Raw genomic sequence first — 27,287 nt, forward strand, 5'->3', positions numbered from 1 at the left:
TCATTATGTAAAAATAAAAACGAGTTTTATTCATAAAAAATAGTAGCAATGCGTAACAATATCACCAGTCCCGGCTACCGGGACCCGAGGTAATCCACCGGCTGCAGTCGCTATGTACATAATACTATCGGGCAATATGGCGCGGCGCCGCTCACTTCACGAACTTCAGGCCGAGGGTTTGCGTCATGAAGCAGAGGATGTCCGTGTGCTCGTCGATCTGAAATTAAATAAACATTGAATTTGGAGTGATTTTTAGGATCGTGGAAGTGTCATTGAGATTAAAAGTGACCATTGTAGATTGCATGATAGAAATTAAATTTTAAGACATATCACCAATAATTTGGAGTTAATAATAATGAATAATAAAGGTTCTCTTGAGGAACGGAACCCTAAAATTAGAAAACATCCACTATTGCAAAACTTATGGCAACAATTTTGTCTATCAAATCAGCTGCTATCAAATTAGCTGTCATTTCATTTAATTGCCAGACTCCCAAGCCGGACTTCCGGTTCGAGCGCCATCTTGATAGTTAGCATCGTGATTAATTACTTTGTTTTTTGCTTATTAATATTGTTTAAAGTGTAATATCGATAGCTTATTATACAGTAAACTAATGTGGTAGTGTGCAGTGAATGGAGAATTAATTTTGAAGCGCGTTTAACCACCATCTTGGAGTCAACGGCCGGTAGTCCACGTGCTTCTTGTAAAGTCTAGCTATCGATTTACAAGAGCTAACAAATCACCGTACACTGTCTTGTACAACCGTACAATTTTTGTCGTTTGTAAACTTCTCAATACTTTGATACTGGCGAAATAGTCCCACTGGGCTGAAGCCATAATTTTAAAAGAAGAAGAAGACTCCCAAGCCTTTTTTGAAGGTAGGTACCGTATTTTTTGTGCCACGGTTCGCTGGCTACAGCCACAATAAATAATAGTTTTACCGTACAGAAAGGAAACTTCCTACAAATCCGAAGTTTGACACCGGTTCAAGGTCGAATCATGCTGTCCCTTTCTAATATGTGGCACTATCCCTTTCGGCTATTTAGGGTTGTCAAAATTTAAGTCATTATCTTATCTGTGGTCGTGTACGCAAAGGGACGTCAAGTTTTGGCAACCCTAATAATCGGTCGGAGCAATGCTCTGAGCCGAACGGAACAGAGTTTGCCCGAAGCGAGGAGTTTCGCACCCCTGCTACGGCTACAGTCTACGTTTGTACTTGTTTTTTTTTTTTTTTTTTAATTTATTTATCTCAATGTACATCACAACAATTTTCTTACAATTATATTCCTCGCCAAACTGCGATTGCAGTTTGTTGGCGAGATAGCGCTCATTTTTACATTTTAAGCATTTATGCACTTAAAAAACTAAACTTAAACTAAACTTAAACTTAGATACTATCCGAAAAGCGAGCATGCATGGCGATAGTTTATGATGACTATTAAAAAAAAGATATATTATTTTATCTTTTTGTTTAATTGTCACTACACCTTTTAGACTATTTTAACAACTAATTAAGGTATATTCAAATATAGTTTACAGTTTTAATATTAGGGTATCTTTTCCAATAACGTTTTTTTTAACTCATTTTTAAATTTAGCCATACTACATTTATTTTCTTCCCTTAGGTAGTCAATTTCGTTATACAATTTTGGTATCAAAAACAAATTAGTCCTTTTGCCATAATAGTTTTTAGCAGTGTTTTGTACAACTTTTTTAAGCCTTATGCTCTTTGTTCTATATCTACTTTGTTTCAGCACCTTAAATTTACCATCAAAACAATATTCTACTGCTATCCTATATTGCACCTTTTGATGCATAGGAAGTATTTTACATATCTTATACAATTTGTCGTAATTTCCTTTGAGCTTATTTTTAATTTTTTTATGAACTAGGTATTTCATAGATCTTAACTGTAGTTTTCTAATTTCATCCAAATAAGTATGAAAAGTTCGACCATAAACACTAAGACCGTAACCAATGATTGAGTCCACTAACGCGTAATAAACAACGAGCATTGTTTTTTTATTAACTAATCTATTTAAGTGATACAACTTACTTAGGACTGAACGGAGTTTTGAACAAACTGCAGTAACGTGTGTTTTCCAGTTAAAATTGTTATCCACATGCATACCTAAATATTTATATGTACTAACATATTCTAAAGGTTCACAGCTACAACTATAGGTATTATTTGTTCGGTTGTGGAGGCATTCGTACCCGTGACCTACAATCCCATACTCATTGTAATTTACAGTTTTTGCCTTTCGATTGTATGGGGAATACACATGCATACACTTCGTCTTTGATAAATTGATAATTATACCGTTATCGTGGGCCCACTTCACTACATTGTCAAGGTCACTTTGAATGTTATTATGGGCTACCGATATATCTGTATCTGAAGCAAGTAAGCACATGTCGTCCGCGTACATAAATACTTTACATTTGTTCACGACGTTTACAACACTGTTGACCAGCATTAGATAGCCGACAGGGCCGTACACTGAGCCGGTCGGCACCCCGAGCGTGACGTCACACTCCGCGCCCGTGGCGCCGGCGATGCTCGTGCGTATTGTCCTGCCCGCTAAGTAGCTGCGGAACCAGTCATTGACGGGGCCAGCGATGCCACACTCACTCATGGCCTGTAGTAGCACTTCATGGTCTAAGGTATCGAAAGCCTTTTTATAATCTATAAAAAGTGCGAGGACTTGCTTACCTTCGTTCAAGCAGCTGTTAATTTCCTCTGAGAAGTGTGCCAGAGCCGTCCCCGTGCTTCGACCTCGCCTGAACCCGTGCTGCGCGTCCGTAAGTACATTGTGTTTCTCCAGAAAACCTGATATTTGCTCGACGACCACCTTCTCAACTATTTTATTAATTACCGACAAAATTGCTATAGGCCTATAATTCGTGTACTCCAAGTGATTTCCATTTTTGTAAATAGGTCTTATAATGGATTTTTTTAGGTTTTCTGGGTAAACACCTTTTGAAACACACATGTTAACAAAGTTGGCCAAAATGGGGCATAATTGTAAATATATTATATCATCATCATAATGTTAAATATATTAAAAAACTAATATATTTAAAATCTTGTATTCTAATTTGGTCTATTCCTGGCGCCTTATTCGAACTTAAATTATTTATAATTTTTTCAATGTCATTTGCACATACTTTTTTAAACCTCAGAGACAAGTCTAATTTTTTAACATAAGAGTTACGATCTAAAAATTTTACATTGCATTCGTGCTTTATATTTAATATTTCTTGAGTAAATGTTTCAGAAAATCTACTGCATATATTATAAACATTATCAGATTTTCCCAAATAACGCATCACCACCTCGTCTACATTTAGTTTTAATCTACCTAACCAGCTGTTAATTGTACTCCACATTTTTTTATAATCATTCTGACAATTTTTTAGTTCCTGTCTACGATAATTATTTTTGGCAATATTTATTAGTTTGTTTACCTTGTTTCTATACTTAGTATAATCTAGTCTTTTATTCATATTATTTGGTGACGCCTTCCAAACTCGAAACAAATCGTCCCGTTTAGTTATCATAGCAAATAACCTTTTATTTATCCATGGTTGAGTAATCCTATTTGTTTTAACATTTTTTTCAACCTTACATTCACTATAAATCGATTTAAACACATTACATAGTTTGTTATATAACAACAGAGGGCAATCTATGAGTAGTAATTGTGACCAATCGAAGTTATCTAATTTATTGTTTTTTTTTTTTGGTTTTGTAAGATGTATTCCATTCTTGTATATTCTTGTGGCGTGAAAAATCCACTTCAGAGTCAATATCTGGAAAAGTGTTGAATTTTGTTAATAAAGGAAATCAAGTAGTGTGTTCACACAGCTAATTGCTTAGTGACTAGGCTGGAATGTTTACGATATCTTTTTCACATCTGATTCTATAGATTTTTGCGTCGTTTTCTTTCCTGGCTAATATATTTGAGTTCTGTATCCATACATATCTGCAAATATCTCGAAGCTGCGTTTTAGCCGACCAAAACAACTGACGCTTAAAATTTGGGAGGTCCTCATTAATATAAATAGGCTTTTGGCTTCCGTTCGCATATATGTGGCTGTTACTGACCGGGGTCTTTCTAGCTTGGAGCCACTTGTCGCGTGTGGTCCTGCACTTCAGCTTGACGACAATCGGCTGCGGCTTGGCTTCGCCCGCCTTTTCTCGGCCGACCCTCTTTGCGTATTTTATGTCGTCAGGGTTTAAATTCAATTTTTTGGCTACTTCTTTTACTATTTCTGTTGTATTTTCCCCCACTTTTTTTTCTAACCCTATTATTTCCACGTTTTTCTCCTTTTTTTGCTGTTCTAAGTCCATGATCCTTTCTTCTAGGGCCTTATTACACTTTTCAAGGTAGGTATTTTTTTGTTCAAGCGCTTTCATTTTCTTGTCTGTTGCTTCCTTATGTTCTATCAGTGTCTGGTACTGCGCAGAGTAGAAGTCTACTGTACCTTTTAATTCGTCCATCTTTTTTTTTACACTATATATCGCATCCAGCTTGCTGTTTACTTCCTTGATCACAGCTTCCAGTGAAGTTTCTCCCGGTTTAAATTCTATTTTTCCCTTGTTTCCGTCATTCCTGGACCCAGCGGGGCTGCCAGAGTCTTTCCGAAGACACTCCTCGCACATCTCCTTCTTCGTGCATTTTTTGTGAAGGGTAGCATCACAGGTTTTGCACTTAACTGTGTCGTCCTTTGCCGTAGACACGAATAATTTGCACTTTCTGCACTGCACCATTGTTATTAAATACTGTTTCGCACTTAAGATAGCATAAACAACAAACACACGTCCACTCGCTGAGCGCGTGCGCGTGAACTGATGACTTGTATAGGGATGATAATCCTTTTTCTAAGAGCGGGAGGGAGGGCAAACGTGATAGAGTAAAATAATATTGTACAACATGCCTTCTCTCTAAGGAATTTGCTGTAGCAAAAATAAATTATTCTATGACCGCTACAGGAGGCCCTAGCCGACTAAGGTTGCAGTATAAAATTAACCTTAATAGGTTTTAATAAAGTTTACTATTGCGTGTAGGAGTCACTAAGTATTTTTAACCGCTAGAACTACACAATTTGGGGCGCTCAAAAGGTTATCTGGAGGTGAACAGGCTATTCTACAGAAAATATGCAGGAGAGTATTAACTTACAATCTTAGCGGTGGGCTTGCCGGTGCCGTGGCCGGCCTTGGTGTCGACGCGCGCCAGCAGCGGCGCGCGCTGCACGGCGGCCGGGGCGGCGCCGGCGCGGCGCTGCAGCTCCGCGATGTACTTCAGCGAGTGCAGCGGCACCACGCGGTCGTCGTGGTCCGCCGTCAGCACCAGCACGCCCGGGTACGCGCTCCGCTCTGCAACCGAATGTTATGTTCAACATGCGCGTTACTTGTATCAGGGACCCAGCAGCGATGGCTCACGTGGAACGTGGTTGCGCGGGCCGCGGGCTCGAACCGGACGCTTCATGTATTATTATTTTAAATAATAAATATAGTAAAATCATTTAAGATTTATTTTCACTCCTACTAAAATATCTGTAGTCTGAAAATATCGATATGAATAAAGTGCCAAAAATATGTATACACGACCTTATTGTTGTTTATATATTAAATATTTTCAGACGTAACCGTCCTACTAATTTCGTCATACTGTACACAATTACAGCGTCACCTTTACGATCAATTAGTACATTTTCGAGTAATGACTACTTTCTTTATTAAATAGCCGTACCAAATTTACGTGGATAGGTATTTACAACAGTAAGTACTCGACGCCTGATAGTGATAAGCAACAAGAACTATGGAGAGGAGATTGCTAGGAATTATTTACCGACCGAAGTTCTAAGCTTTCACTGTACATCCTAACGCGTTCTGTGAGGAGATGAACTTGTTCCACTATCACTATCATTATTACATTCCTTATTTAAGCGTTTGTTCCGATCGCTTTCGTGAATCTATAATGCCCAACAAGATCTGCAGGCAAATCGTAAGCATGTGTCTACGCAAACTAAATAGAAAAGATAAAATGAGCCGACAACACTCACCGTCCGTGGGCGTGTGTATGTTGTGCAGCGGGGAGTACTTGAGCAGATTGCGGAAGTGCGTCTCGTTGTCCGAGCTGCCGTAGTCAGACACCCACGCGTGCCCGATAGTGAAGCGGTGGAACCGCAGCATGTCCAGTACACTGAGCAAATAAACATATGAGCACATTTACATTATACGCAAGAGCGCCGTAGCCATTGTAGGGGAACTTGTCCCTCACACTACAGGACTGGGCGTACAGCGCACAAAACTACTCCACGCTTTCTAAGGCCGAAATTTCACGGAGCCAGTGCTCAGACTGAAGAGTTCCATAGCTTGTGTTCTATGGCTCAGGATTCTAGGAATCATCAAAGAACATATTTTCTACACTCAACTTTGGGAACAAATCAAATTATTGTATTAAATATTTTGATTTGCGTCGCTATATCGTAATTCCGTAAGGAATTCGTACAGGAGGTGCAAGCGTTACTGCTTGCTCTTAAGAGTTGGTCAAAGACGCCTAGTCTTTCTAAGATGGCATATAGTCGAGAAATTCGGACGGGGACTTACCCGACTTGGACGATAGCAGCGCCGTACAGCTCAGGCCGCTGATTGGTGCAGGCGGCCACCAACAGGCCGCCGTTGGAGCCCCCCTGGATGGTGATGAGCTTGGGGCTGGTGTATTTCTCGTTGACGAGGTACTCGGCGGCGGCCTGGAAGTCGTCGAACACGTTCTGCTTGTTGAGCAGGCGCCCGGCGTTGTGCCACCGCTCGCCGTATTCACTGGAACAATTCAATTAGGTGAGACGCGCTTTATGAAATGTGATACAAGTGGTATCAACGCTTGGTAATTAATATAGTATTTGGAAGCCTCAACTCGAATTTCCCAAAGCCTATATAGGACAAGTCTTTTTGAGACAAGTAAAAAGAAAAAAAAATCTAAAGCATTTAAGAATTCTATTCTATTAGGCTAGATTTATTGTATATCTAAGAAATCTATATATATTTAGTGTACTCATAGCCATAAGGTATAATTAAGCATATTATTATATTATGCATGTAGAAGTTTTACTTCGCTCAAAAGCAAAGATAGATATAACTCCGTAATAGATGGATACAGTCTAAGGAAAAAACGTGCCTCGAAAATCACGAAAATTTGATTCTCGATCAGATGGCGCCACTAGTTTTGGCCTACTCTCGTATAGAGGGCGTTGACGGTTTCGTTTGTTATTTATAATTTTAACGCATATCCGTTAAAGAACATGGGTCAAAATCATATAATAATAATTAATGCAAATATAAAATTCATTTATCCATATTTAAATACATTTTAACGTATTTTTATAAATCTTCATTTTTAGTTTTAGAGTGTATCGATAGATGGCAGTGAATTTTCTGTGGTTACAAAATTCACTTTGACAGTACCGCTCTATCTTATTATATCCCTCTTTGTCAAAAGTTACGTTTTTTTATTGGTTTTTTTCTCTCAGTGCACCCACCTTGACGCTTTTCTGTTTAGCCCTATGGTTGACTGGTAGAGAATGCCTATAATGGCATTAAGTCCGCCTGTTGTACACTTTTTATGTGCAATAAAGTTTAAAATAAATAAATAAATCTATTCGATTAGGCTTTTAGGCCCAGCCCAGGCAGTTAAACCAAGTTCATTAAACTCAGGCGAGTTTTAAATTTATTTTAGATGGGTACCGGATTTACCAATCATTATTAACGTAATATTCACAATTTTTTTTTTTTTATATAAGACTGTCGACACATTTTAATGCGATGATAGCTTCTACGCCAAGTCACGTTATTCAGTCCATCGATTATGGTTACTGGAACCAGCCTTTACAGTTTAGACAACTAATACTTACTCCTAACTGACCATTAAAATAGACCTTATCTCGTTGGAATAAGGCATACATGAAGTCAATGATTAATATGAGATCCCTTGCGGCTTTCATATTGATTGTCACTGACAGGGTAGGAATGCAATTCTTTAACTGTACGACGATACATACCCGCCGCCGCGGATGTTGGGGATGGCGACGATCCCGTGGAAGTGCTGCATGAACACGAGCCGCGTCACGCTGAAGCTGGGCTGCACGTTGATGTTGAACCCGCCGTACCCGTACACCAGCGCCGGGTTCGACCCGTCAAGGGGCAGACCCTACAATACAATACAATACAACCACAATGAGCGGTTTCCGAAAGGCATAAAAGATGCATCAAGATTGCTAATAGACCAATAAAGCGTACCAACATTCGTTACACGAAGTAATTAAATGTTTAGCGAAATATAAAATACATCAAATCCTTACCTGTATTTTGGTTCTTGAAACCACCTATAACCAATGGTAGGAAACTAGAGCGTTCGGGCTTTTTCAGCTCCGTTCGGCTCAGCATTGCTCCGAGCAATTATTAGGGTTGACACAACTTTACGTCCCTTTGGGTGTAAGATAATACCCTGAATGTTGACAACCCTAAATAGCCACCATGATTCTTCCCTGAATCGCTGTCAAACTTCGGTTTTGTAGGAAGTTTCCTTTCTGTACGGTAGTACTATTACTTATTATCTGCTATAACTATGTAATTTTTTTGTAATCCACCTAAACATACCTTCTTAGAGACTATGAACATAGGAACTTTAGTGCCGTCTTTGCTAGAGTAGAATATCTGCTTGGCCTGGTACTGCGACGCGTCGAAGCCTTTTACCGCCACTTCTCTGAACACCTGCCGATCAAATTCACACGTTGTCATATTCATATCACGGTTTAAAATATCGTGTCATAGGTCAGTACAATTCGGGAAAATAATCTTTAGAACAAAATATCTCTTATAATTTTTTTGGTTGTGATTTGGCACAGCTCAACAGGTACTAATTCCGGAAAATACATTAAATGTTAGACATGTTATTAACATCGATAAATTAGTTTGTCAATAAATTTAATAAAATACGTACGTAAGTAATAAATGTTCTACGGTAAAGCACCGAGCACGAGAAATTTCGTACCGGGCTGAACTTTGAAAAGAGTCAAGCCGAATGAATTTTCCGAGCTAGCCGATTACACTTATGACGTCGGGAGTGAGGAACGATATGAAGTGGTAGAAGATATTGTGCCGCTCCTTCTTGCCGGAGAAGCCGACTGTATAGCCTATGGACGGGCACGTTAACATACCGTGGGCTCATACGGCTGCTTCTTGAAGTCCACGTGGTATATAACACCGGGTGTGAGGAACGACATGAAGTGGTAGAAGATCTCGTGCTGCTCCTTCTTGCCGGAGAAGCCGACCACGGAGCCGACGTCCAGCGGGAAGGTCTGCAGCAGCTCTCCGGAGGCCATGCTGTGCAGTTGGAGGACGCTCTGGAAATATGATTTTGATTTATGTTATCCTGGTGAAGTCAAGAGAATATAGATTGTTTTTACTATTAGATTACAACAGTGAAATTCGTTTACGTGTCGTTATTGATAGCGGTCGAAGGCGGTAAACAAGTGGTATTTCTACTAACTCACCTTTACATCTCTGACATAGTGTATAACAAGTTTGTCGTTGTCCACCGCCGAGGCCCAGTCCAATACGTCGCTTTGATGTTCCTGGAAAAATAAACAATTGCGATTTAGATCACTGGTCTTTAAAGTCGTACAAAAATTATTAGCTGAAAATTATATTTTTACGTTACGTATACATTTGAAGTTCCCCCTCCCCCGCAAAAATTGGTAGACTGTTTTGTAAAGAAAATTACAGACAAGGCGTCTCCGTTTATAGTTATATCTTTTAAGTATGCAACAGCTTATCCCTTTGAGCGCCAAAGACGTCAACTGACACGCGTGGCTGCAGGCAAATATCAACCTTCGTGCCTTCCGACAAGGTTTACGATGATGATGATTGAGAGTTAATGTAGTAGGTTACCGGTATGAGCGTCTCCCAGTTGTCCTCGGCGGGGTTGTGCAGGTCGATCTTGATGAGGCGGTAGTTGGGCGCGTTCTTGTTGGTCCGGAATATGCACACCGACCCTTCGTTCGTGATGTACTGGAATTAACAAATAAAAAAGAACTTTAGACAATCAATAAATGAGTCGTTTCTTGTAGTCCCCAAGCAAGCATTTATAGCATTTGGCATAGTGACATTACCGACAATAGAAATAGAAAATCTGTAAAAAATTCAAAATGTTTGTTCGCATATTTCATAAAGAAATTAGCTGAAAATTGTATTAAAATCTTGTCATTTTTATAGTATTGTCCGTTGGATATAGGTTGTCGCGACTTGACCAGTAGCCGCAGTCGCAGTCGGCGCACGCCGCCGGTGTGGCATACCTCGTAGTCCGCCTCGAACTTGTGCACGATCTGCGTGAGCGGCAGCTTGCCCGCGATGTCGGGCTGCTTGCTGAGGTCGGAGAAGAACAGCAGGTTGTCGCGGCAGTCGCGGACGGGCGACACGATCAGGTAACGTCCGCAATCCGTCACTTCTGCGCCGCTGAAAAAATAAACTCAATTTAAAAAATATTCTTAACATGTACAGCCAAACTGAACTTGGTTCGGTTCATAAGGGAGGATATTTAGCGCCATCTGTAGATGGGCCTTTTTGATGATAGCGACGTGACTTAGTAATATTATTACATTACGCTACTGTTTGTGTTTTCTAGATAGACTAAAATGAGAGAGCAGTATACGATAATCAACCTAAATAAAGTATGGTATAGTTAGTCTCGGAATCGATCATTCCTTTAATCTATATAATAAAGTAACACAAAATGTGACTAAATAGTTTGTTCAAAGTGCCCAACGATACTTACACACGAGCCTACGATACTTATACACCTACAAAATAACAAAAAAATTATCACGACGTCAGATACTAGGCTAGGAAAAGATAACGCACTCTAATAAAAAAATATAAATTAATAATTTTATAATCGATATACTCCATTTTTTTTCTAGGATGTAGAATGGTAAAAAAATTATTACATACTGGCGTTTGTCTTGGCCCATCTGCTGCGTATGACAGTCACTGTCAATAAATAAGAAACATGTATATGTATGATCAAAGATAGATATAACTCCGTAATAGATGGATACAGTCTAAGGAAAAAACGTGCCTCGAAAATCACGAAAATTTGATTCTCGATCAGATGGCGCCACTAGTTTTGGCCTACACTCGTATAGAGGGCGTTGACTGTTTCGTTTGTTATTTATAATTTTAACGCATACCAGCGAAAGAACATGGGTCAAAATCATATAAAAATAATTAATGCAAATAAAAAAATCATTTATCCATATTTAAATACATTTTATCGTATTTTTATAAATATTTATTTTTAGTTTTAAAGTGTGTCGATAGATGGCAGTGAATTTACTAGGGTTACAAAATTTACTATGACAGTACCGCTCTAGTATAAGTTACTCTATGGTATGACTATTGACATTTTATACAATATTATACAAGTTTGACACTTTGAACAAACACCGCATGCAAACATGCATCAAACTTTGAGGGCGGCAATTTTGTCGCTTCTTTGAATCCTTATGCGGTCCTGATGCGGTTTTCCCGAGGGACTACAGTATCAAGTTTTCCAAAAAAAACGGAGTGGTGGGTCTACCACCACTGGTTGGAGGCGGCGTTAACCGCAAACAGGCGGCCCGCCTATGCTTGTTTGCCACCGATGTTAAAAAAACGCTATCATAGCGTAAAGAGAACACACCAGAGGTAAGAAGTGAGATAAGTCACATCCCGCACGTTTTAGAAAGATGCAAGCGCGATGCCCTATTTTCGGTATGCGTATTTAAAGAGTAGGGACACGTATTGCTAAGGGTGGTATTCCATCTGTCCAATATCTTGGTCCAATGTGTATTTGTCACGTTTTCAAGTAAAAGGTACCACATTGTCGCTTACCAATCTTACCATCAGGACGAAATTTGCTAGTATCTTTATACGAATAACCTGTCAGAGCGTCCTTATGGCACGCGACAAAGTGGTACCTTTTGCTTGAAAACGACACATTTTGTCTCGCATTTTGCTTAATGAGAGAGTGAGACGCAATGACATTGGACAGGTGGATAAACACCCTAAAGTAGCTTAGCCGGTGTGAGGTGACGCTGACATACTCCACCGACTCGCGGCCGCTTAGCTTGAATCAGCAGAGCCATGCGAGCTTACAGTGCTATTTGTATCAATATCGCCTCCCCCTTGTAGTCTTCTCTTCCTAGTCCTTGCTGCAGAATCTGCTGGCTGGAGTTACCTCAAGTATCAGGTGGAATACCACCCTAAAGCAAAGCCTTACATCCTCCATAGTGGCTCCTCGGGGAACTCGACGACGATGACGTCTTCAGCTTGCGGCGTGTTGAGTCGGTGGTAGCACAGCTTCTGGTCGCGGTTCACCTCCGTCTCGGACCCGTCCGTCTTGCCCGTCTGCTCCGGGTACCTCTGTCAACACATCATAAACGATGATCTTTACAATTCACACTCAAGACTTAATTGAACATTACTTATTTCAAGACCAGCCCCTGTTTACACACGCTGATATTGTGAAATTATCGTACACTACTTTAAGAAGTAATAATTGACGCTAGAAATGTACAGGATTTTGACACTGATGATAGTCAAGTGTCACCAGACACAAGCGCTGCTTGGATCGTATATATTCTGTAAATTTTAGGGTTCCGTACCCAAAGGGTAAAAGCGGGACCCTATTACTAAGACTCCACTGTCCGTCTGTCTGTCACCAGGCTGTATCTCATAAACCGTGATAGCTAGACAGTTGAAATTTTTACAGATGATGTATTTCTGTTGCCGCTATAATAACAAATACTAAAAAGTACGGAACCCTCGGTGGGCGAGTCCGAATCGCACTTGGCCGGTTTTTTAAAAGCCATGTAGATTTTGGCATCTGCGAATTACGCTGTATCATCCCTTAATAGAGAACATTAATAGCTTTAATCTGTCATGTCATTAACAGTTTACTTAAAATTGACAACTAACGTAATTATAAATCTACATGCATATCAAAATATACTTGGTGGCCATAGAAAGAAAAGAAGCAGATATAAAGACCTTTCAAAAGACCTAGCGTTCAGCAATATTGTAAATTGTTGAGCAATACACTTTTCGTCAGTCGCGACACAAGTGACATCTCTAGTGTCGCGTAGCAGTACTGATAATTCCGCTACTTGACGCTAGATGTTGACTACGAAAATAAAAGCCGTTTTGGTAACAAAACTGATGTATGAAGTGAGCACTCTGTGTTTTTTTTTATACTACGTCGGTGGCAAACAAGCGTACGGCCCGCTTGACGTTAAGCAGTCTCCGTAGCCTATGTACGCCTGCAACTCCAGAGGAGTTACATGCGCGTTGTCGACCCTAACACTCCTCTCCCTCGAGCTCTGGCAACCTTACTCACCGGCAGGAACACAACACTATGAGTAGGGTCTAGTGTTGTTTGGCTGCGGTTTTCTGTAAGGTGGAGGTACTTCCCCAGTTGGGCTCTGCTCTAGATCTGGAATGACATCCGCTGTCCTGTGCCCTACCACACAAAGCGAGATGTCATTCGCAGTGCCCATACCTCTCTTTTGGACATAGTTTAAGGACATACCCGCGTCCGGACTTAGTTTATGGACATACCCGGGTCCCTATGTCTACTTAATTCTGTTTGATAATAGTTACAACTGTTACAAGGCTATACATGTCTATATGAGTGCACTTATTTATTTATTTTCGGAGAACCAACAGCTATCAATTATACAATAGTTATATAAGTAAATAACAAAAAGCCAATTATAGGTTCCCACCAATAGCAACAAGTTAACACATAATTGGTGGTTAGCACTAAAATTTTACAACGTATTCAGCTAATACTAATTTCAAAATGTGAATACCTACTTATTAAATATCCACAATTCAATACTCTTAATATACTGAGCTAAGAAAAACAAAACTTATTAATAAAATACATCAATCGATACAATAATATTATTATGAGTATGCTATCGCATACGACTCGCTCACTTAGGTAATTTGTTTGCCAGAATCCGTCTTATAGTTGTGATGTTACTATTAAAAACGTCAATGTCACACTCTTTCGTTAGTTCATTTAGACTTTTACCAGCTCGCAATAGAAAGCTATTCTTTCTGTAATTACGTGATGAAAATGGAATTGAGAGGGGAGGGAAGTATCTTTTAGGTCTAGATGGAGTGTTGAAGGAGAGCTTAGCGAGCAATTCAGGACAATCAATGTTACCATTTAAAATTTTGAGTATATATGTAATATCCGCAATCTGTCGATGTTTTTTACAAACATTATCATAATTTGATGAATTATAGGGGGTTTTCAATTTAAAGTAGAGGTATTTTACAAACTTTTTCTGTATACGTTCTATTCTGTTAATATAAATATTATAATGTGGGTTCCAAATTTGAGACGCGTATTCAAGCTTGCTTCTGACATATGTACAATAAAGAACTTTTATGGTTTTACTTTGGGTGAAATGTAAAGAACTACGCATAATGAATCCCAATGTTTTGGTAGCACTAGTTACTATATTATCTATATGAGTATCGAATAAAAGCTTTGAATCATGGGTGACTCCCAGGTCTTTAATGCATGACACAGTTTTGAGCACATGATTATTAAGCTTGTACGTAGTTGGGATTCTACTTTGTTGTTTCGTAAAGGTTAATGTAAAACATTTAGATACATACAGACTTAACAGAACTATCGAAATAAATAGTTATAGATGTGATATATTAACAGCGTCATTATCCTTGTTAAAAATGGTTATGGCAGCGATAAGGAAAACTACATTGACAATGTGTGCATATTTACGATTTTTGTCAAGGCGAGGTATGCTTAAGCCTATTTGTGGAATTTTAACTCTCGCGTTTTGTACACATAATTAATGTCACTAACGGGTCTAGGTAAAATAATGAAATTTAATCGCGTTACGCCCGTTAATGACATTAATGATAATTGTTATCGTGTAAACTTTTATTATTGTTGCTAGTTTAGAGTTAACAGGTCAGGCCGCGTAGCCAACACGCCAATCGCTTACGCTCCGTAGCGATCGAAACGCAACTTTCACTGTCGCACTAATATGGAAGAGTGATAGAAAGACACAAAGCGTTTCGTTGTCGAAGCGATAGCGATTGTCACCTTGGCTAGGCCGGCAGTTCGGTGACGATCAAGTGACTTAAAATTTACATATAAAATGCCCATGGAAGCCAACAACTAACCATAAAGTTTCTATTAGTTCTGTTTTACTCGTATAAAATAGTATTTGAAAGAAGAAGAAGAAAGAAAATACATTTATTTAACGCCACAACAGATTACATATATGAAAAAAAGGAAACATACAGACAAAAAACATTGGACGCTAAAATAGGACCCCACTCAGCATAATGCCGCGGTAATCCGCGGCGCTGGTTTTCAGTTTCATAATAATGTAACCGGTTTACACTACGATTAAAGGCTTAAGAATGTAATTATGGGCTTCATCAAATCAAATTCTATCTGAAGGAGCGTGGATACTTACAGAGTAGAATAATCCCTTGTGGTCCTTGGTCCACGACATAGATGCAAACTTCACCTTCTCTAGGACCTCCGGATAGTCTTCACCTAAAATCAAATTAAAAAAATTACAATAAGTACGTATTTATATAACAATAATTTGGTACAGTTACTTGAAATAATATCTTGCACAACGAAACACGAACATATCTGAGACATAAATAAAATCTCAGTAAAAATACACTATAAGATGCAACTCAAAATAAACTATGTAATTAATAATTATTGTCATTACCGGGTTTATTTCATTATTTTAACTTTGTAATCATGTTAAAAATATGGTGTAGTATCTGTTGTGGAGTAGGTTGAACTAAATTTCCTTGTTGAAGAGTTGTTTGCCAGAAAAGCTATTTGATATTTTTTTACTAATTTAACACATTCGCGGATACGAATGCATTCGCGTAATTTTTTGTTTCCTTTGGCCTATGACACATGACATCACTTACCGTCCGCGAACGTGTTAAAAAATAATAGTGGATCAAAAATAATAATAATCATACCCATTTTTATATTACATACCTAAACCTCTTTTAAGTCGTAGTACCTTCTGCTGTGGATCAAATAAGTAATTACACCCGATGTAACTTCACTATTTACGACTAGATGCCCTATCTTACCAGTGGCAACATCCTTCAGGTGTATAGTGATCCAGTCCGAGCCGCTGGCGGACAGCCCGTACGCGAACGTGGCGCCATCTTCCGTAAACCGGGAGCCCGACAGCGCCACCGTGCCGTCCTCGGACAGGGTGTTGGGGTCGAGGAACACGCGCGGCTCGCCGTCCAGGCTGTCTTGGATGTACAGGACACTGGAACGAGTAAAATAGATAATATAATGAAGGCGTTGGTCTCCTGCCAACGACTACGTACAGCGTCCCTGACGAAACGTGATGATGTAAATTTGGCGTTACACCTGGCAAAAACATATTTTATTTCGATGGTGAGAAAATACATAGGCATTCATAATATTCGTCGTCATTACGAAAATAAACAAATTAAATAACACTTAATCATACTGTGTGGTAAGCTGTGTATTAGGTATAAAGCCACACCTAACTTAATTTCTCAACTACTACAGCAAATATTACTTTATTAGTGGAGCTTATCTCGAATTTGCTAAAATAATTATGGTGTAGTAACAGAAATTCAACAACAGGCAATCCCGAGACCACTAACGCCATCTACGGGCAACTAGCATAACTAAGACACAAAATCAGCTAAAATTCACACTCACTTTTGATTCTGCAGGCCAGTATTTTTAAAGAAGAAATACCGGTCCCCCCTCCTAAAGGGGCACGAGTATTTGGGGTAGTTCCAGAGTTCGGTGAGCCGCGCGTTGATGTCCGCCTTCACGGGGCAGGCGTCGAGGTAGGGCCGTGTGATTTTGTTCTCTGCCTCTATGAATTCTTTGGTTTCTTCCGAGTCTGGATCCTCTAGCCAGCGATAGGGGTCGTGGATCTGTAAATGGTATAGAATACACGTTAATAACCTTTAATAGTCAATTAAAGTGATTTTCAACAAATATATTTTTGATACAAGATTTATCGTCCACTGTAGTGTTTTTAGACACTTGTGTCTATGTTTTGTAGTCATCAAGGGTTACAAGGGTATTGCAACGAGCTTAGGTTCAAACTTCACTTCACTATATCTAACAAATGATTCTTTAAAACAGTAATTGAGTGCACACTCAAAGACTGACTTTATCGATCCTCGACATCCTCGTGACCCAATTAGATATGGTTTTAAAGTTTAAAGCAGTAAGCCAGCGGCGGTAAAATCCTATGTATAGCTGGCACACAGACTAATTGATTTATTTTAGTTTGTAATTAGTACAGTAAACTACAGTTCCGCATACGGTACTCAACTTCAGAAGACGGATTTTTGTCAAGTAAACACACCACAGATAAAATATGCATTAGATCGCCCCTATAGACCTCGCTTGAGATCTAGGACGATGCTATCATACATCTGTAACGCGCACTTTCCTTGTCAGTGCTCGTTGTTGCAAATAATGTTATATTAATTATATATTAAGGTCAATGTTGAGAAGACTGGCATATAAAATGTATTACTGGGAAGACCGTCATAAGGCCAGAACTCTCGTATTTGTATACGTAATAATTCGCTCTGACACAGTTGGAAAGGATCGATCGAGAGAGCTTCAATCCTTTTGCTCTACACTACACACATAAGAGTTAAAAGCGACGAAAGAACTAGTAGACGAACTTCCCTCACATTGACCTTAAGTTCAAAAGATAGCAATCTAAAACAAATTATAGCCTAAACTGTTTAAAGTAAGCGCCGTCCGTGACATTTTTGCGACAAAAAAGTTTACTTATTTAAGTTGTTCACGATGCATAACGAACACAATGGTAGCAAACTAAGCGACGCGAGTTTGATTCGGTCAAAAAAGAGGAATTCATTTTTTGATATTATTATTAATAGGGCATGATAAAAAAAGTTTTTGTTTACCCTAAGGCTGCGTCTCGACCAGAGATGTGCAGGGGTGCGTTGGATGTGTTTTTACCTTGCCAATAGAATCACTGCACGTTGAGCGAGGAAAATAAATGAAGTGATTCTATATGTTATTAACAAACACATCCCTCGCAACGTATCTTCGCACATATCTGGTCGAAACGCAGCCGAAAGGTTTTTTTGGTATACCTACATTAAAAGAAATTCCTTTTCAAATTGAAAGAAGTCTTGATTCCTAATAGAAGTAACATAATATTTTCCAAATTTAACTAAGTGAAGAGTATGTATTTTCGTTAGACTCATTGCATAGTATAAAGTCAGAGAATAACTGTTAAGGCATGTAAGCGGCTTATAAAATTGAATCACGTTTGTAAAAATACCATCAAAGTTAAACATAACAGTACAATTACGTTAGCTTATACATATTGATTCGTACAAATTGTCTATTTATGGGGGTTCCCATCGCCATGTCGCGGACGTGACTTGAATTAACGATGGGAATATTGATCAGCTGTGAGTAGTGGTTAGTGCACCACATTCGAAATGTTAAAATGTGAACAGGTTTCGATATTACTATCTGTGCATTTTGCCCGCACCATTACGTACAAGCAAATTGCACAGCGAGTAATGTAAAACTTTAAAAAAGTTTAATTGCTCCTGTTGGCTAAGTAGGGTGTGCTTGGGAAATAGTACAGGTGGACCGACCGAATACTACCAGCAATAATATTCAATAAATAATTGTGGGACAATCGTACACAATTCAATTTTCATCGCACCAGCTGGTAAAGGCTCTGTTGATTGTTCAAAAACTGATGAGAAGTTGCATTTTATCCACATGTGAGGCAAAGCCGCAAAGTAATCAGATGCAAATTTTGAGTTGTTTCCTTATGTTAGCTGGTAGAATTGACTTTTAAATGATGATTTGTAATGATAAATATTTAATGACGTTCATTTGGATTTGATTTGGTTTGATTTTGTTAGATAAGTTAATATTTTCTTCGGGTTGGTGTGGTGAAAAACTGTGTTTCATTCGGGGGCAAAATTTGTTTAACCCTCGCAACGCTCTCGCTTCTCTCAGTCTTTCGCTTGCTCAGGTATCAATATTAGCACGTGCGGTTAAACAAAAACTTTGCCCCCTGTAAAACAAATAACTATTAGTAGTCCTACAGTGAGTTCGACACAAATAAATGCCCTTGTGAATGCAAAACTGGGTAGGTGTTTTAAATTTAGTTTTCTTAGAGAGACCCCACACTAGTCTCCCGATCGTCGGCGTGTAGTAAACTCTATGTCTGCTGCTCGACGCAACGTTGGCGACGCCAATTTCCACTCTGACTAGACTGACTAGGCACCGACAGTCAAAAAACGCTAGTGTGTGGTGGCCCTAAATAATTTAGAAAGAACAAGTTAAGTTAAGTAACCGAGTCACTGCATGAAGATATAGGAATGAACCGGTTTTTTGGTCCGTTGCTAATCGTGATCATTGGCAATGTCTCAATGTATATCAATATGTATATGTACGATACGAGTAAGTATCCTAATGGCCCTTGTGTTAAATAAATCTTTACAGTGGTCGATGACCTGAACAGCTATGTTTTTTTTTTTACGTTAAATCAGTGTCAAGTCAACTTGATTGATAGTAAGTTCATACCAAACATACCGTGGTAATAAATTACAGAATGTTTTATAAAACTGTGGTCAAGTCATGTTAAGTTCGATAATAAACAGACATTATGCGTAGTTAATTGTGAACGTGTATTTAGGTATGTAACATTACTTTTTCGTTGTTTCAGCGAGTTGAAGCGATGTAATTTTTTTCCCGATTGTGCAAAAATACCTATTGAACTCGCGGTCACCACACAAACCTAGGCACTCCTGTTGTAATTTAGTACAGGTGCTTGACCACTTATTAGCCCTCTTATTCAGCATGATTATAATTTTTTTTACAATAATTTAGTTTTAGGGATGAATATGGGAAGTACATAAAAATTATAAAATGTTGCAGAACAAAATGTTGCACGCGCTGCTCGAGGCGTAGCATTTCACAAGTAAAATAGGTGCAATGTTTTTTTTTTTTTACTCTTCAGGTAACTAGAAATAAGAAGAAAAACACAGGAAGCGGTAGTGGCCTATAGGTAAGACGTTTAAGTACGGCTTCCAATGTCAAACCGATGGTTGTGGGTTCGATTCGAACAAGAAGGAAGTCAGATTGTGTGTATGATTCAAATGTCGAGGAAGGTAACTTATGTGTATGACATGTCTGTCGGCTTCTGCGCAGGCCATGGTACGTGCCCAGCATCGATAACTTTAAATTATAATATACACGTAACGACAAATGAGCTATATCACCTACAACTACAATTATACAAATAACAGTATCGATAAATTCGTGCTTTCTATTAAAAGAGGATAAGACACGTAACTTGCTTATATTACGCTAAGTCGCCAACTATTACTTATGTCAAGTAAAATATCACTCATCTCTTGTTAAGAGCATGATATTGATTGTAAGAAATCTATAAATGTCGCTATTTGTTACAGTGTTTATAATAACACCCTAAACATAAAGAATATCTTGACATTTTTATTACTAGCTTTTGCCCGCGACTTCGTCTGCGTGGACTTAGTAACCGCAGCTAGAGTAAGAATAGCGCCTGGAAAAAATTTCATAGCAATCTAAATTTGAGCATATTATGCACACAAATTAGAAGGCACTTCGTTAATTATCTCAATTCCACCCCGCTTTTTACTTTCTTAAGCAATGATTTTCGGGATAAAAACTATCCTATGTCCTTCTCAGGGACTCAACCTATCTCTAAGCCAAATTTCATCTAAATCGGTTCAGCGGTTTAAGCGTGAAGAGGGAACACACAGACAGAAAGACAGGCAGACTTTCGCATTTATATTATTAATATGGATTATTCACGAAACTACACAGATTCGTTATTTTATACAGAACTAGGATCATGAAAGATATTTTATCGACAATTTCATACTAATACTACAGTAGATAGTAACTACTGCAAGCGTATTACGGCATTACTTATCGCTTACGACGTATCATGATTTAGCACTCGCCTCTCTCGCGGTTTCAGAAAGCGCATCATGTCAAGCTTGATAAACTCAATCATAATAGATATGCCTGTTTCAACAATTGTCACCATATAGGTAAATTATCGCCATTATGACATCATTATTTTTAAGGTCCAAGTCTTAATGATCCTACACGTATTACGTATTTTGTTAAGACCACCAGAGAAGTGTATTACTTTGAGATCAATGACCTTAGCGATTAAGTTTTAATGTTATTAAACTTTAATAATTAATAAAATAATTAGGGTAATGTGGCCTGTTATGTATATTTTAATAATGTACGCATGTTCGTTTCAGATTTGAAGAATTATTTAGAGATTTACCTTTTCCCATCGCAAAAATCAGGTTTGAAGAGAAAGTTGCAACGGAAACTAGTATCAAAGGTATCAAATAACGAGACGAATGATACATTTGAAACTAAAACTGTTAATATTTGGAGAATGATAAGTTGATAAATCGAAGGTTATATTAAGAAAGGAGGAATCATCTTAGACGCATCAAAAGCTGTACAAGAAAGGCATCAGATGATTTGGTATTGTGAGCATGCACCAAGTTAGTGAGACAACGAATATTTTTATAAAGTTATCAGAAACAATGCCCTTTTCATAGAAATTGGTAATAATATAAGATCTGAATGTTAAAGTATCAAGTAAAAAATTAAAAACTGTATCTCATAATAGAACCAAAATGTGCGTTAAATTGATTGGATGGTGCCATTGAACCACACGCATTAGTTTCTAAAAAAAAAAATGTTTTCCCATACAAAAAAAAATGAAGCACTCCCTTCCTAAGGGATTTTGTTTTTAAGAAGTGCGGGTCAAAAATATTGTTTTTGCGTACACCTTCCACTATAACGACGTGTTGGTCGCGTGGTACAGGTTGTGATTGCGACAATTTCATTGTTTGGTATGTCGTCTCTATAGTAATAATAACTCACTTGTCAAAAGTTTGCTACTGAAATAAGTAATAAATACTGAAATTGTAAATTAGTCCAAATTGTAGGACGTATACGGGGCAAGGCATACGAAAGATTAAGCTTTGAATTAAGCGGTTTTAAGTTACAAATAGTTTGTCCCTTACCTTGGTCCCATGATAATCGTCGACGACGCTCTCGTCCCGCCGCGCCACCGGATATTCGAACGTCATGTTCCTCGGCAGCGTGGACACACGAGCGGTCGCGCACTGCAACAACGCAAACACCACATAGTACGCTAGCATCGTGCGGACAGCCACCGGCGACTGAACCCGCTTGTGCGGGCACTTATATTTGTAGAGAATACGCATGGACAACGCACCGATCCGTGCCCGTGATCCTTGCTAACGCTCGACGATGCGATTTCTGATGCTGACAGCTTCATGGTGGAATGATGTTTGATTTTTGATTTTTATGACAGCTGCCAGCAAAGAGGGTGGCACACGTTTGTGGCCAGTATGAAGCGTTATTTATAAGTAGCGTTTTTTAAAAGATTATTAAAACACTCTAAATCAAGTCTTATTACGCTCATTAACCCTTTCTATGTAAGCACCAGAGCCCGGAATTCTCGTAGCATTTTTGAGCTGTCATAGGCTCATAGGGACTTCTCCTTTATCGACTTCCGGTTATACATATGTATATCGATAAATACAGAATACAATATGTAAAATATGATTACGAGTAACAATAAATTATTAATTTCTATTTATAATTTCCTAAAAGCTGGTATCCAAAGGTTATCTCGAAGAAATCGCTCATTCGCGATAAGACTGCATGTTGTTTACTTATGTATTTATCGATATAAATAAGTACGTATAATCGGAAGGCGATAAACGAGAAGTCCCTATTACCTACAGCTCAAAAATGCTACGATAATTCCGGGCTCTGGTAAGCACTGATCAATGCGAACGAAATTAAACCTATTGTAATAAAATACTACAATAACAAATAATATAATTATTTACAGTTAAGAAACGAACCTTGAGGGTTCTAATAACCAACTGTAAACACAACAACATAGCTTACGACATAAACAATGTAAATAATCGTATTCTTCTCACATTTATCAACTGCTATTCCGGTAGGCGGCTTAACTTGATGATTAACGTTATTTATTTTTACAAGCGCTTTGGAAATGTTGTGCTCATATCCTTTACAATAACCCTAGTGTAATTAGACCACAAGGTTAGGGCCTGCTATACGTATATCATTATCATAGAATACGCAAATCGAAACTTAAAATAATGTATGAAAAAAGTCACGTGTCTTTTCGTAGCATCTGTCATCCCGATATAAAAAATTTTATTCGTTTCGCTTGTTGATGTACGACTGTCATCTTGGTTAGGCCCCCAGAGATCAGATGTATGTAAGTTTAATAGTCACACGAACCCGCCGCGTCATTTGCATTTCATCATCATCATCATCATCACTCTCGTCCACTGCTGGACATAGGCCTCTCCTATTGCACGCCATTGAGCACGATTTCCGGCAACTGATCCAGCTCTTGCCAGCCGCCTTGCAAAGGTCATCGCTCCATCTAGTTTGAGGGCGTCCTACGCTACGTTTGCCGATACGCGGTCTCCACTCGAGAACTCGTCTACCCCAACGGGTATCGGCTCTACGGCGAATATGACCGGCCTACGGCCACTTCAGCTTGCTAATCCGGTAGGCTATGTCGACGACTTTAGTAATTTACATTTAAGATTTTAACCTCATGTCCTCATTGCTACAGGGAGCCAATAAATGCTAACCCTTTGAACGCCCTGTCATGTGCGGATTGTGCGCCTCGTCATCATGAACCATGGTCGGCATGCACAAAGGTTGATATTGGGCTGTAGCCGCGCGCATCAGACCTGCTAGCATGAGTTGCGTTCTCGCGCGCGACTCCATACATCTAGCGCGACTTTAAGTATGGACCCTCACGCGAGAAGGCAACTTATGCTAGACCGCCAGTTGACGTCAAAGGAGGTTCGCCCTGAAATCCGAATAGTGCTCCAGTCGTGCACAATGTTTTGTAAATAAACTACTTCCTTTTAAAAAGCAGAATTACAGCAAGAATGTGGCGTACAAATGTTTATTTATATAAAGTACCTAAGTTGCTAGCAATGACCTGCATTGCTCTTATAGGGACCGTGCGCGTTGGAGCCGTTGGAGGGTCTGCCATCTTGTGGACTGAATCGGAAACATAAATATGTACATTGCCAAAGCAAGTGCTACCATCTACAGTTCTCGTACGTTTTATTGTGCATAGTAGGTTTTGCCTTCTTGTGGGCTACGTAGGAAGCATACACTTCACATTTACGCCTCGCGGCAACATCTGACGGCTCTTGTGCTGCCCCCTATACAATTGCCATTGCTATTGATTCTATTCAAGAATATCTAAATTATGTGGCATTTTAACTACAAATGAGGCTTCCATATCAAACCTTATGACAACCCAATAAGGTATCTTTTCATGTGGATTTGTGGCCACAACAAATACTGTTACAATTATATGAATTTATAACTTAATTTATTTTACTTATAAAAGTAAAGAAAATGTTCCCACTTAGGCTAATATGTATCTCTGTACCTACTCTAATTTACACTGTGTAATCACAATTTATTTATAGACAGATAACTTTGTCAACTTCGTATCTGCATTTGATGTTGTTTATAATTATGAATTTTTTGATGTGCTACATAATATTGACGAATGCGTAATTGCTTAGTGTAGTAAGTAAGCATACTATTTTATCAATATTGAGATAGACTTCATATTCACTTCATATTGGTAGGCAAAGGATGCATATATGTAATGTCTAATATGATTATAATGCATAGTAAGAATTATATTCTTTGTTATTGATCAACAAAAAAAGTTTTTGAAATTAGCGCAGTTGTTTAGATGATCAATCACAAACTTAGACAGATCAAAAATATGCTGATAACAGGTTTAATCAAAATTGATAAAGAATGGCCGGGGATCTCTAATTTCTTGGGATTACAAAATGTTCCCGAGCGAATAATGAAATTATGAAGATAATATAGATTTTAGTAAAATAACAGTTGAAATCTTACCTCTTCCATAACAATGTTCCAGCCATTTTCTAGGTAACTGGCGAAACCCAAGGTATAGAAACAATAAACTTTGGCGAAGATCTGCTTTATAGCATAGCTAAGCATTATTTATTTTTTGGTTTTAACTTTTAACTCTTTCCACTATAGCCACTCACTCATTATTTTTCACAAATCTGTTTTTTGTCACCTAACAATAAGAACACAATGACTTGTCTAACCATTTATGAAACATCAGTAACATATTGGTAATAAATTATATTTAGTGCTATGTATATATAGGCTATTGTAATCTAATGACGATATGGTTACAGTATGTCTTTATCAGTGGCCTAGAATAACTTACTTATTTACTATGCACTTGTGCACTGACTTATCAGGTAGATGGACACTATGAACAGTGAAGTTTCTGTATGGACCTCTACTACAGTTGAAGGCAAAAATATCGATCCAGTCAAATGGCTTAAAAATATGTGAACACGACTTTATTGTCTAAGGTGTAAGAGTGTACACATATTTTTGCAACTTTGGGATCATATACATATATATTTATGCCCTTGAATGTACATGTACTATGTAGTACATATGTATTACACTTGATTTCATGTCCCTAGACTCCCTAATAGAAAAGTAAAATAGATTTTTCAAAAACCTCAACATGGTTTTGGAAGAATCATTAATATTTATTATACAATAGATCACAAAATAGCAATAAAATTTAAAAAATAATTCCTATTTGGATCTAAATATTTTAGCAATATAGTAAAATAAAACTGAAAACGGATTATGGGTGGCTAACGGGTGACACCCGTTGACCACGAATGCTGTAAAGGGTTCGAAACATCAAGATGTATTATAAATTCAATATACGCGTGACACCTGTTGACCACGAACGCTGTAAAGGGTTCGAAACGTCGGGATGTATTATAAATTCAATATACGCGATATAATCCGTTTTATGTCCGTTTTATGTGTTGCGTTTTATTTCATGAGTAATTATCGCGGTAACCGAAGACAATATTACCTAATAGTAGTCAGTTAAGTTTACATGCTGACGCAATCTCTTTGATGGGTGTCCATGAGAGACCAGCATCAAGATACCCAAAAGGTAACTTGACATCAGTCTAAGTGAGGGCCATTTTAGCAACACTTTCAAAATTTTGTTATGCAAGTATATATGTACACATACACCACAATCTATTTTATTCTTGTATACATATACAGTATACAATTTTTTTGCTGTTTCATAAATAATGTAATAAAATAATAGTCAAGTTACTTAACTTCATTGCTGAAGAAAAACAAAGTGGCTCCAATCATCATTTCACAATTCTTTTTAATTTAACCACTTGCATTAAATAAAAACAATGACAGCAATTCTAATGTGACATTTTTGTTTATTGGTCAATTGAGCATAACTCATATCTCAGTACTTGAATTTAGTTTATATATTATATAGATAAAGCAAAGCACTAATTATTTTATTCAGTACATAAAGCATAATAAGTAATAGGTTATTATAGGTACATTTAATATAGTTGGTTTAACTCATAAATTTCTTTGAAACATACGATCTCAATAATAATGGTTATAATATCTTATACGATACACATATACAAACGGCATAGGAAAGTGCAGAGTACATAATAAACTCAGTTCTACGGAAAATTCTTGATTATCATTCGGTTAGATAACCTATGAGGGTAGCTAATTATTTAATTTCTCTTAAAAGATCTACTTAATTCTTAGTTATTCTAGCCACTGTTAGACCGCAACAGGCCGCCAACGAATTTGTCCTTACGATTATCCTTATCTACGAAACCCACAGCAACTATTTAATCGTCGATCGTACGTACACAATTCAAATCCACAAAGAGCTGTCACAAATTAGATTCAGGTTAGACAATGTAAACGAGAATATAACTTACAGGTAAGTGATGAAAAGCAACAGGTATAGGTGTGAGTCTCCGGTTGATAACCAAATTGCTCTGGTTATTATTTAATGCCGGAGAAATTGGTAAAATCCGGCGATGAGTAGCAAAAAAGCGACGCACAGCCTTGTACGCTGACATTTAGCGTAGTGTTGCTAT

General features: G+C 38.2%; 1 protein-coding gene across 2 annotated transcripts; it reads right to left on the minus strand.

Moving 5' to 3' along the window:
- On the minus strand, positions 1 to 27,287 carry LOC134756034 (prolyl endopeptidase). Of its 2 annotated transcripts, none has more exons than XM_063692805.1 (16): positions 27,126 to 27,287; positions 22,248 to 22,349; positions 16,837 to 17,060; positions 16,224 to 16,411; positions 15,572 to 15,654; positions 12,328 to 12,470; positions 10,364 to 10,523; positions 9,960 to 10,079; positions 9,563 to 9,643; positions 9,227 to 9,412; positions 8,667 to 8,780; positions 8,069 to 8,217; positions 6,621 to 6,833; positions 6,074 to 6,213; positions 5,188 to 5,384; positions 1 to 217 (listed from the first exon to the last, which is right to left on the minus strand). In XM_063692805.1, the coding sequence occupies exons 1-16, from the start codon at positions 27,267 to 27,269 to the stop codon at positions 152 to 154; spliced, it is 2,310 nt and encodes a 769-aa protein (XP_063548875.1). In that variant the 5' UTR covers positions 27,270 to 27,287; the 3' UTR covers positions 1 to 151. The 2 variants fall into 2 exon arrangements, with proteins under 2 accessions (XP_063548875.1, XP_063548876.1); XM_063692806.1 differs by lacking the exon at positions 27,126 to 27,287 and adding an exon at positions 25,201 to 25,224.

This window comes from Cydia strobilella, chromosome 3 (assembly GCF_947568885.1).
Source record: "Cydia strobilella chromosome 3, ilCydStro3.1, whole genome shotgun sequence".
Classification (NCBI taxonomy): Eukaryota; Metazoa; Arthropoda; class Insecta; order Lepidoptera; family Tortricidae; genus Cydia; species Cydia strobilella.